Source organism: Dipodomys ordii, unplaced genomic scaffold (genome assembly GCF_000151885.1).
Source record: "Dipodomys ordii isolate 6190 unplaced genomic scaffold, Dord_2.0 Scaffold30, whole genome shotgun sequence".
NCBI lineage: Eukaryota > Metazoa > Chordata > Mammalia > Rodentia > Heteromyidae > Dipodomys > Dipodomys ordii.
Genome location: NW_012267246.1, coordinates 9,995,956 through 10,008,756, shown reverse-complemented (window position 1 = coordinate 10,008,756; position 12,801 = coordinate 9,995,956). Strand labels below are relative to the sequence as shown.

The 12,801-nt window shown below is 38.6% G+C and overlaps 1 protein-coding gene across 3 annotated transcripts in view; it reads right to left on the bottom strand.

The window, feature by feature from the left end:
* Window positions 1–6,117: 6,117 nt before the first annotated feature.
* Window positions 6,118–12,801, bottom strand: part of Mynn (myoneurin) — a 15,995-nt gene continuing 9,311 nt past the window's right edge. For 2 of the 3 annotated variants that reach the window (XM_013016256.1, XM_013016254.1), the window contains 3 exons: window positions 11,151–11,329; window positions 8,007–8,093; window positions 6,118–6,481 (listed from right to left, as the gene is read on the bottom strand). In XM_013016256.1, the coding sequence (XP_012871710.1) occupies window positions 6,219–6,481; window positions 8,007–8,093; window positions 11,151–11,329 (529 nt within the window). In that variant the 3' untranslated portion in view covers window positions 6,118–6,218. Of the gene's footprint in view, window positions 6,482–8,006; window positions 8,094–9,894; window positions 9,979–11,150; window positions 11,330–12,801 lie in introns of all 3 variants that reach the window. The other variant, XM_013016255.1, reaches the window with a different exon arrangement.

Below are 12,801 nucleotides of genomic sequence, written 5' to 3'. Positions count from 1 at the left end.
AACTTTAAGCAATTTTTACAATGTAAATACTAAAATTCTAACCTCAAAGAAACCAAGGAGCATACTAATTTTGTAATAATGAAAATATAACCATAGTGATGGCATACAAATAAAGGCCTCTACAGATCTCCTAACGAGAAGGTTGTTATTTAGTAGAGAGGTTTCAGATAGCAAATTTCCAGTGAATTTTAGGGGAGTTCAAGTTTAGAAGCTGAAAATTCATTGTATATAATCCTTTTAGGTATAATAGGCATAACAATTTCACAAAAAGAAGCAAATAAAACCCTCTTCTCATAGATAGCCACTACCTGGCTCCTAATATTACAGAGTAGCATGTCTAGTTTTGAACTTTATATAAATCAAACTAACCTTTTTTGAATGTCTGGATTTTTATGGTATTAGTGTAATTTATTAATGTTGTTTAATGTATTAGTAGTCTGTTTTTCATTGCTTTGAAGTTCTGAGTAGGAGTCTACAGGATTCTGGAAAGATATGGCCTTTCATGCTAACTCACAGATGCCCTAATCCTTAACAATGCAGGTCACTGAATTACTGTAGGCTAGGGGTGGAACCCACAGTTCTCATATTCCTGCAAGGGGAGATTCAGAAGACAGTTGAAGGGGAAGCAAGTGTGCTTCCTTGAGCCTGCAGAAGGATGGCACAATAGACCTGCAGTCTGACTTACACTGGGCTGCTGGAGACACAGGTGCAGGTGCTAGAGCCTTGGAGAACCAGGGTGAGGTCAGCTGAGCCAAGAACTACTTGGGTCGGCCAGGCTAGGAAAGACCTGATCACACATCTAACAAGCTACTATATTTGGTAACAGAGAATGGAAGATCCAAAGACCCCATCCAACCTGATGTCACGATGTCAATGTAAACATTCATACATGTGGACACCATTTCAGGGACAAAAGGTATGAAGAACAGTATTTTCCCAAAAGATTAAGCAGTACCTTAAGATATCATCAATTGTATTTTCTTTGTATCAGTTTTTAACTGGCTACAACTAGAAATTAATTTTCTAGCGTACCAGAGTAAGCTAGAAGTAAATACATCTTCCTCTATTTTGAGGGTGAAGGAGGATGAATTACTACATACGACTTACACACACACAGACACACACACACACATGTATGAAAATAGCAGAATGAAACTAAAAACTGACTACTAAGTAAAGGCTCAAGAAGATGTATGTTCTGGGCTGGGAAGGTGGCTCAGTGGTAGAGCATTTGCCTTGCATGCATCAGGCCATGGGTTTGATTCCTCAGCACCACATAAGCAAAAGAAAAAAGCCGTAAGTCGCACTGTGGCTCAAGTGGTAGAGTGCTAGCCTTGAGCTGAAGAGCTGAGGGACAGCACCCAGGCCCAGAGTTCAGGCTCCACGACTGGACCCAAAAAAAATTGAACAGTTTACACTGGTTATCATGGCTACTTGGGAAGCACAAAATGGATTGCAGTCCAAGCTAGCCAGGCTTAAATGCCAGACTATTTGAAAAATAATTTAGGTAGGGGAGAAGAATGATGAAAAGGTTGTCACTGACCAACCAAGATGTGCTATAAACACAATGGACATGTTACATTTAAACCACTTTAACCAACTATTCGAAGACATAAACAATAAAATTGAAGCAAAATGGGCTGAGGAGTGATCTAAGTGATAGACTGCCTGCCTACCAAAAGTTTAGGCTGATTCAACCCAAAAGTTTAGGCTGATTCAACCCATAGTACTGCCAGAAAGAAAAAGGCTCAATTTTTTCTGTACATAAAAATACTGTAAATACATAACTTTAAAACTTTCTTCCAGTGTTTTTAGAACAATCATCCTTTAAGGACACTCCCCCTGCTTAAGCCAGTTGCTGGGGCTAACACCTAATCCTAGCTACTCAGGAGATAATGGCTATGTAATTCCTGCCCCTCAGTTGTTTTCTACAGTTGGGCACTAGTGGCTCAGCCTGTAATCCTAGCTAATCAGCAGGCTGAGATCTGAGGACTGAAGTTTGAAAGCATTTGGGGCAGAAAAATCCCTGTGAGACAATTAACTACTCAAAAAACAGAAGTGGTGGGCTGGGAAGGTGGCTCAGTGGTAGAGTGCTTGCCTTGCATGCCTGAGGCCCTGGGTTCGATTCCTCAGCACCACATAAGCAAAAAAAAATTCAGAAGTGGTGCTGTGGCTCAAGTGGTAGAGTGCCAGCCTTGAGCTGAAGAGCTGAGGAACAGTGCTCAGCCCAGAGTTCAGTCCCCACAACCAGACCCCCCCAAAAAAAAAATTAAAAAAAAAAACAGAAATGGCACTGTAGCTTAAAGTGGTAGAGTGCTAGCCTTGAGCACAAAAGCTCAGGGACAGCACGGAGGCCCTGAATTCAAGCCCCACAACCAAGAATTCTTCAATCTATGGTTTACATTGAAATCGCCAACAAAGCTTCTCCAGCATGTACATGGTTCAGCCAAGTCCAAAAGACTCTTCTCTCCAATTAACTAACAAAAACCCCACCAAAAGTGGAGCTGTGACTCAAGTGGTAGAGGGCTAGCCTTGAGCAAAAATGCTCAGGGATAGGGCAAAGACAGGCACACACAAATCTCTTTTGTCTATAAAACCCTGTGATTTTTTTTGGGGGGGGGGTGGTGTTGGTTGTAGGGCTTGAACTCTGGGCTTGGACGGTGTCCCTGAGCTCTTCAGCTCAAGGTGAGTGCACTACCACTTCAGCCACAGTGCCACTTTCACCCTATGGTGTGAAAGGGGTGATTTACATTACTGTAACTACTTTTGTACATAACTTTTTATTTATTTATTTTGTCAGTCATGAGGCCTGAACTCTGGGCCTGGGCACTATCCCTCAGCTCTTCAGCTAAAAGCTAGTGCTCACAACGCCACTTCCAGATTTTTTTGCTTATGTGGTGCTGAGTCGAACCCAGGGCCTCATGCATGCAAAGCAAGTGCTCTTCCACTGAGCCACCTTCCCAGCCCCTGTACATCACCTTTATAACAAAAAAATATATTTACAAAACCATCCTGTGAAATAAACATTAAGCAAATACTATCTATAGCAAAACTCTACTATATGTAACCCATGACTTCTTTCTAAAGTCTGCACCCTGGGGTTAAGGATTTAGCTCAGTACAAGAGTATTTGCCTGGCAAGCCAAGGCCCTGAGTTTGATCCTCAGCTCTAGAATAAATAATGTCTATACCCTAACAATACAGCAAGAGTAATCTAATCCAAATACAAGAGAAAGTTCATTTAGAAATTCCTCAGGAAGCTATTCAGCTATTCTATTATACTTAAATAATGAAAAATATTTTCCAGAACACTTCATTGTAAAAATGTTTCACTTCACTAAAATGCTCCATTATGGGACTAGAATGATTATCAAGTACAACTAAAACATCTGAACGTTATGATTAGTTACAGCATTAAGGGAAAAATAAGACACTCTAGTCTCTAGGCTTTCTTTTCATGTAATTCTGGAAGGGCAGATGATAACAAAGATAACTGAAGCTATGTAAATTTTAATTTTTTAGCTAAGCAGAGGTGATTTTTTTTTTGGGGGGGGGGGTTGGTCGTGGGGCCTGCACTCTGGGCCTGGGCGCTGTCCCTCAGCTCTCAGCTCTAGGCTGTTGCTCTACCACTTGAGCCACAGCGCCACTTCCAGCTTTTTCTGCTTATATGGTGCTGAGGAATCGAACCCAGGGCCTCATGGATTCGAGGAAAGCACTCTACCACTGAGTTACCTTTCCGGCCCAGAAGTGATTTAAAAAGAAAAAAAAAAAAAAACAAAACTATGTTAGCTATTCCAGTTCTACCGAACAATACTAAAAATAATGTTTTGAAAATAATTTACGGATAAATATAGGAAATTTGGGACCTCTTGGCTTCACACAATACATCACTATAGTTGCTTTCTTACTTTGAGGCATCTACGATGCCAAGTCGGCTTTACGTGCTCATCTTCCTGCGTTAGCCTCCCATGTGCCAGCATCATAGACATGTGCCAGCACTCCTATGTAGCAGTATTTAAAAAAGGTTTTTTGACTGAAGATGCTTGGATTATTTAAGTTTCCATTCTGATACATATTTTTGTTGGTGGTGGTAGTGGTTGTAAGCCTTGAAATTGGCTTGGATAGCTTGGGCGCTATCCCTAAGCTTCTTTGTGCTCCAAGATAGCTTTCTACCATTTGAGCCACAGTGCTGGAGATGAGTCCTCAGGAGGACTTTTCTGCTCTGACCAGCTTCAAACCGAGATCTTCAGATCTCAGCATGAGTGGCTAGGATTACAGGAGTAAGCTACTGGTGCCTGGCTCATTTTGATAAGACTTTTTTTTTTAAGTTTAGTCTATTAGTTATCTTTACATTCCAGTTAAGTTCCTTTGGAATTTTAAGCCAGAGTAAATTAGTCTGAACATTTAAAAAACGTTAACCCAGTATCTTAACTAACTACACATGTATACCTTTCTTAACTGTGCAATTCTGTTGTCTGTACTATGCAAAGGTGGTATTTCAAACTCTCTTTAAGTCAACTGTACTGGTGGCAATTTATTGCAAAAGCACTCTGTATGGGCTGGGAACATGGCTTAGTGGCAGAATGTTTGCCTTGTATGCATGAGGCCCTGGTTTTGATTCCTCAGCACCACACAAACAGAAAAAGCTGGAAATGGTGCTGTGGCTCAAGTGGTAGAGCGCTAGCCTTGAGCTGAAGAGCTGAGGGACAGCGCCCAGACCCAGATTTCAAGCCCCAACAACAACAAAAAAAAGTGCTGTGTGTTGGCTGGAGGTATGGCTCAAGTGATAGAACACCCAGCTGTGAGCAGGAAAATGTTACATGTGCTGAGGTGAAAGATCTCTCTAATTTACAAAATTAATATTTTGTTTCTTCTAACTGGCTCCTATGACTTTGACTCCCAAATACAGAAAATTGTAATTAAAGAAATACAGCAATAAACACATTAAATTTATTATATAGTTTAAAACTCAAAAATAAATAAGCCACAACTATTGTAGAAATGTCACCATGGTGTCTGATCAGCATTATGAAAACTGTACGAAACATGGTAATTAATGGCTAAAGATGAAGCAGTGAAATAAGTTAGTATGTGGGAAGAGTAGTGGTATCAGGATACCATTAAGTTTCCTATGTTCCCTTGGAAGGAAAAGGGCCCCATGAAACTAAAAGTTGCAGTTTAGTTACAAAATTTAAAAACCCAAAGTGTATAGAAAACTCAAGTATAAAATGTTTAATAATAAAAATTAAGTTAGTTTCTTACCTCTCTATTTCATTTTTTGTTTGCTTTCCCATGCTGGGGATTGAACCCAAGTCTCCAGGCATACTGGACAAGTTTTCTGACTATGCAACATAACGTATTAAATTTAGGAGACAAGTGATTTCTAGTATGCATTTTCTATTTAGAAAAACTCCTCTCAGAATTTGTTTTTAAAAGTGCATAATAGATATGATAGGCTTATCAAAAAATTTTCAAAACTCGGTATATATTCCTCATTTCCAATAATCTACAAACCTAATAAAATATAAACTGAATCAAATTTTGAAACTGTCTTTTGACTAGATAAAAACACCAAGTATCTATTTTAAAAATATAGTCTCAAATAACTAAAATAAAAAATACTGACCCGACTGACCACTGTTTTTCTCCAGAATACTGAATTCTAAATGAGCAAAAATTTATATACAGTTTTCTAGTTTTAAGGGAAGCATTTCTTTTGGTTTCATTTAGAAAAGTTACTTCTAAAGGAATATACTGATAAGACAAATAGCACTATTGTTTTCAGTACCTAAATTTTTACAGAAATGTCAAATTTTGTCCCCAGAGTTTATGCATTGGCCTATGAGACTTACAGACAGCAACACAGATGGAGACAAAAAAAAAAATCCCACAGAACTATATAAGCTGAGATTCAACTTCAGTAATTGAAGGGCAATTCTAAAATGCAAAGTAAAAACCCAGTTAAGGCAGCTTTAAAAGAGAAGTTATTCACCCAAAATAGTGCTACCATGGTATAATTCATTCCTTAAAAAACTGTACTGTTTAGCCATAAAAGCCAAAAATCAAAACCAGCACTGCAGTTAGAATGCAGCCTCAGCTGTTTTTACTTCGGTGAATGTATATATATATATATACATACACACACATATATATATATATCCAGAGCTGTTTACGTATACCACCAGACCATGTGTTAGCAATTCCCCGTTCCTCACAAAGTCAGTATAACTGTTGTAGAAAAATCAACTGTGGCTCTGAATACCCATTCACAGCGGACCTCAGCAATGTATCTGATGTAGGAGACTGGTTATCTGTGACAGGAAGAAGCATATGCTGGTCCTCTGTCCCAAGTGGAAGAGCTAATGGTAAAGTCATATCAAAAGGCTTCACATCTATAGTTTCTGACACAGGACTTTTTTGTATGGAATCTTGTTCACTCAAAGTGTGATCCTCAGCACTGGAATCTAGATTTTTATCTGCACCTGAAATGGAAGAGGGAAAATGTTGTTATATTATCTTTAAAAATAAAACATCTGAAGTAGACTAATCTACTCACAGGTCTCTAAAATTACATTCCAACCTCAACACCTTAGTGTAAGCTGTTTCTTTTACTGATATGCCTAGGGTAATCTGGGTCTCAAGGATGGGTTCACTCACCAATTCCATCATAAAAATAAATTATTCCAGACCAGAGTGAACTTTTTATCTAGTGCACTCTTGTCAAATTTCATGCTCTACTCTGTGGCACCACTGCTATTAAACATTAAATCTTCAACTAGTATAAATATTTATACTTTCCTAAGTCCTTCAAAGTACTGAACAGTGATAGATCAAATGAATACTATTTGTTCATTGGATATTTTTATAAATAGCCACCAGTAACCTATGAATTCAAGTTCAGAAGTAGGAACTTATCTCCAGGGTGAGAAATTCTGTACTGCAGGAAGCAATTATCATAACTGAAGATGAACTGTTCAGTTTCCACTAGCTTTATTTGTTCTTGTAACTCCAAAGTGTTCATATGACTTCATTATACTTGTTACATTGTACACATGCATAGAAATGTGCAATTCTCCCTTTCATACTATTATATGTTAATAAAAACAAAAGCAGAAAAATAAAACACGTATTTGCTTTAGTAAAATTCTAATTCTCAAAGCCAAGCATCAGTGGCTCATGTGTGTAATTCTAGCTACTCAGGAGGTGAGATCTGAGGATTGTAGTTCAAAGCCAGCCTGGATAGCAAAGTCCATGAGACTCTTATCTCCAATTAACCACTCAGAAAACCAAATGGCGTTATGGCTCAAGTGGTAGAGTGCTAGCCTTGAGCTGAAGAGCTGAGGGGCAGCTCCCATGTCTGGAGTTCAAGCCTCATAACCAACAACAACAAAAAAAAAACCTATAAGGACTAGGGTATATGGTTCAATCCTCTTGCCTCTGCCAACTGAGGAATGAGAGTACATATGTGCACCACCACATTTGTACATGTGATTTTTTTTTAAAAAAGAATAGATTATTAGCCCTGGGTTCTACTCTTCACTACCTCATAAACATAAAAAGCTGGATGTGATCCCACGGCTCAAGTGGTAGAGTGCTAGCCTAGCAAAAAAAAAAAAAAAAAAGTGAAGCTGTTTGTGTATGTCCAGTTTGAAAATACAGATACACACTGGTACTGGTGGCTCAAACGTGTTAATCCTAGCTACTCAGGAGGCTGAAATCTGAAGATGGTGGTTTAAAGCCAGCCCAGGCAGGAAAGTCCATGAAACTTATCTCTAATTAACCACCAGAAAATGGGAAGTGGTGCTATGGCTCAAAATGGTAAAGTGTTAGCCTGAGCAAAAGAGCTCAGGGACAGAGCTCAGTTCCTAAGTTCAAGCCCCACAACCAAAAAAGAAAAGAGAAAACACAGACACAGAATGCAAATTGTTAGAATTTTACACTTCAACATTTACAGTTCAAATGGCATGAATGATAGTAATGCATTTTTAAAAATATATAGACATTTACCAGAATGGACCTTTGTTTTATGCTTCTTTAAATTTTTAATATCTGTGTAAGAATTTCCACACAACTCGCAGATAAATGGTCTTTCTCCTGAAAAACAAATTAAAAAGTTTAAAACAATTTTAAAAGCTGTTGGCCAAGGCAAAATATCAGTGTTTATGAACATGAAGCAAAAATTATATTATTTAAATTTGGTTTCAAACTCACATTTTTATTACTTGGTTAAACATAGTGAAATGAGAAGTCCTGTTCATATAGGTGCTCGTTCCTCTATAGAAAGCACATCCCAATTTCAGGGAAAATGTTCAATTTCATGTTTTGAAATTTACAAACTCCAAAGAAACCTTCTCTTATTTGTATCATATACTTATTGGGTATCAATTATATGCTCAGACCCTGGCTAAAAGAGCTAGAAAAAACATATAATTTTAAGCCAGGTGCTGGTGGCTCATGCCTGTAATCCTAGCTACTCCGGAGACTGAGATCTGAGGATTGAGGTTCAAAACCAGCCGAGGCAGGAAGGTCTGTGAGACTCTTATCCACAATTAACCACCAGAAAACCAGAAGTGGCACTGTGGCTCAAGTGGTAAAGCACTTGCCTTGAGCTGAAGAGCTCAGTGACAGCTCCCAGACCCAGAGTTCAAGCCCCATGACCGACTTAAAAAAAAAAATTAGCTTCTACTTTTAGGTATCTTACAAATTAGAAATCCTTTAAAAATGACATGCTACAATATATTTTTAACTAAAAACTACTCTGGCTAGGGATATAGCTAAGTAATAGAATATGTGCCTAAAATACATAAGGCTCTGGTTTTGACCCCTCGCACTGGGGAAAAACAAAACAAAACAAAACAAAAAATGCTGAAGATCCAAGGAGCATGAGAATGCAGAAGTTGCCAAATGAAAATAAGAAAAAGTTTAATAAGTTGATGTTGGGCCAGGGACTGGTGGCTCACACCTATAATCCTAGCTACTCAGGAGGCTGAGATCTGAGGATCATGGTTCAAAGCCAGCCTGGGCAGGAAAGTCCATGAGACTCTTATCCATTAACTGCCAGAAAACCAGAAGTGATGCTGTGGCTCAAAGTGGCAGAACACTAGCCTTGAGTGAAAAAGCTCAAGGAAAGCACTCAGGCCCTGAGTTTAAGCCCCACAACTGATGACCAACCCCCCCCCCCGGAAAAAAGAACAGGAAGGAAGGAAGGAAGGAAAGAAGGAAAGGAGGAAAGAAGGAAAGCAAAAGTAAGTTAATATTATCTTTTCCTTTCCATTCCATTCTTTTTCCTTTGTAGCACTAGGATTTGAACTCAGGGTTTCATGCTTGTCAGACAGGTACTCTACAATTTGAGCCGTGTCCTCAGCTTTTCTGCTTTAACTTTTCAGATTGGGTCTTGCATTTTTACCTGGGGCCGGCCTGTAACTGCAATCATTCTACAGAGGCTTCCCTTGAAGCTTTGACCACAAGCATGAGTTGCCAAATCCAACTTGTTGATTGAGAAGGCGTCTTGCTAACTTTTTGATCCACCTGGCTTTAAACCTCAATCATCCTGATCTCTACCACCCAAGTAACTGGCATTATAGGTAAGAGCCATCATACCCAACTATTCCTTTTCATTTCTTGATATATCTCTAGTTTGATCCAAATTGTTTAAAAAACGGTTATGTTTTTTAGAATAGCTACACAATTCTTGACCAAATGTAACTTGTACTTGAAATAAAAAATAAAAACACAACAAAATAATCAAATAAAAAGTTGATATTACACAGTAAAATACTAGTACATATAAGTTATGACTAGATACCATATAGTCCATTATGGTTTCAAAGCCAAGGTTTATATAAAAGGAAATTAAGAGAGAACAAAAAATAATACGTTCTCCCTAAACACAGACCTGTATGGGATCGAAAGTGTTTGTTGAGCTCTCCTGAGGAAATAAAACTTTTCCCACAAATACCACATATGTATGGTTTTTCACCTAGATGGAAAATAAAAGATATCCAAGTGGTGTACTATACCAATATAATATACAGATAAACTAAAGTAAGCTATTTAAAATATACTTAAATTGAAAATTCTACTGTATTTTAGAGGTATTCTCAAGTGATCCATCTTAAATGAGTGAGTATACTGTTTATAACCGGAAACTTTTCATAGACTAAAACTAAATTCCTGAAAGTCTCTTCTTGTAGAGGTGACTTAGGCAATGAATTTTTATGTGACTAAGGGCACATTAAATTCATTAACCCAAGGGCTGGGAAGATGGCTCAGTGGTAGAGCGCTTGCCTTGCATGCATGAGGCCCTGGGTTCAATTCCTTAGCACCTCATAAGTAAAAAGAAAAAAGCCGGAAGTGGTGCTATGGCTCAAGTAGTAGAGCGCTAGCCTTGAGCTGAAGAGCTGAGGACAGCGCCCAGGCCCAGAGTTCAGGCCCCACGACTGGACCCCCCAAAAAAAATAATAATAATTCATTAACCCACATTTTAAATCTTAAAAAAATGTATTATATAAAAGTGGTGTACAGAGGAATTATGGTTACACTTCTTCCCTCACTCTCTCCCAGATTTTCCCTCCTAACCCCAAGACCCTGTATTTCAAATCTTGCTATCTGCTGCATTATTAAAGAAGAAAATGAACATTTAAGGAAAATTATAATTTTAAAAGTCTACCCTACCAAAAAAAAAGACTCAGGTTTGCTTCAAACCTGATCATTTACACTGACTCATCTAAGTTGCAAGCCTTTGGAATGTCTGTGCAGGAAAGGTCATAATAAATTACAAAGTCAATTTTTCACCAGAATGCATCATCCACCTTTAAATTTCACTCTACAATTGTACCCAAAGGAAATAAATTCTCAAGAGGCTAAGGTTTCCTAAAATCCTAAATCAAGTCTTAACTGCAATGTACACAGTAGCAAAATTATCTAATTTAATGTATACAAGTTATATAATGAAATTTTTTTACCTACCTTGTACTCTAGAAAACAAGTCCGTTTTTGCATCTAATATTTATGTGAAAACCATGGACAGCCTTAAAAAGTACAAACATATTTAACCTCAAAAGTCAATAATCTACCTTCTGTAAAGATCCAGTTCTGCTTTTATTTATAACTTTCTTTACTTCAATCGGCTTCTCCATGGTAAACTCTTACCTGTATGTTTTCGAGAATGAGTGATAAGAGAACTAGAGACAGCAAATGCCTTCCCACAGGTGTCACATACATAAGGTTTTTCTCCAGTATGTCTGCGGACATGATAGGTCAGTGTGCTGGCTTGGGCAAATCTCTGTCCACATCGGTCACAAACATATGGCTTCTCTCCACTGTGCTTCCTATCAGTAAATAAAGACATAAGGTCATAGTCTGGTAAGCAAAACAATCTGGAGGTTGATCTACAGAAAGTGTTTTTCATAGCATTTTATTAAACCTTATCTTTTCAGTTTGAAATAAGATGAAGTTGTTTCTATGTTTTATCATCAATACATTAGTTCTAGCTGGGTGCCGGTGCTCACACCTACAATCCTAGCTACCTAGGTAGCCCAGATCTGAGGATTGCGGTTTGAAGCCAGCCCAGGTAGAAAAGTCTGTGAGATTCTTTTTTTGTTTTTGGTCAATCACAGGACTTGAACTCTGGGCCTGGGTGCTGTCCATGAGCACTCAAAGTCAGTGCTCTACCACTTGAGCCAGAATGCCACTTTTGGTTTTCTGATGGTTAACTGGAGATAAGAGTCTCAGACTTTCCTGCTTAGGCTGGCCCTGAACCATGATCTTCAGATCTCAGCCTGAGTAGCTAGGATTACAGGCGTGAGCCACGCACCTCAGGCCTGTGAGATTCTTATCTCCAATTAATCATTAAAAAGCCAGAAATAGAGCTATGGCTCAAGTGACAGGTCATCAGCCTTGAGAGGAAAAGCTAAGGGATAAGGGACAGTGCCTGAGTTCAAGCCCCAATAATGGCACCAAAAAAAAAAAAAAACCTAACAACAAACCCTGAGATGAGTTAAACTGAAGTTTTGCCAAAATCTTTTCTATTTTACCAGTGAATACCTGATACTACAATTGCTGTTGTCTATTCATGCTCATCTGTCAAAAAATCCTTCCTCAAATTGCTATCACTTCCTCTCAGGTGAAATTCTGCTTCCTATTTCTCTCTGAAAAATTGAAATCAGTAACTAGCATCTGCTCCCACTGGTAGCAGACTTTGGCAGAGTCCACATAGTGCTAGTTTTCAGAGCATGTGAAGTTGTGGGGTCATAAAGAGTTCTACCCACACTTCCAGGTAAAGCCTGGATAGTGTTGGAGTCTCAACATACCTGAAGGGTTTCCATCTTTGGTCCTACCTTGATATTCTATTCATCCCATTTGAAATGAAAATCCTTACCTTGTGCCATTGTACCGTGGAAGTAAGTAAATTATTCATTTTTACAGGTGTTCACAACTAGTGTGTGTACAGTTTTAGAAGAGACTTTGGACTTGGATTTTTGAGCAGTGCTAGAACTGTGAATATGAGTAAAGAATCCCAGAGCCCTGCCTTGGGTGCCTAACAGTCTCTTTTCAAAGTAAGTTTACATTTTTCCACCCCTGAGCCTATGATGGATAAGATCTCACCAATTCCTGAGGTGCCCTCAGGAGATTATTGTCCCTATGGAAAGCACTTTTTCCTTTTTAAAAATTTGTGTGTGTGTGTGTGTGTGTGTGTGTGTGTTACTGTGGTTTGAAGGCAGGACTGTGCATTTGCTAGGAAGTTGCTTTACTTCTGAGTTACACACTCAGCACTCAGAGAGAGAGAGAGAGAGAGAGAGAG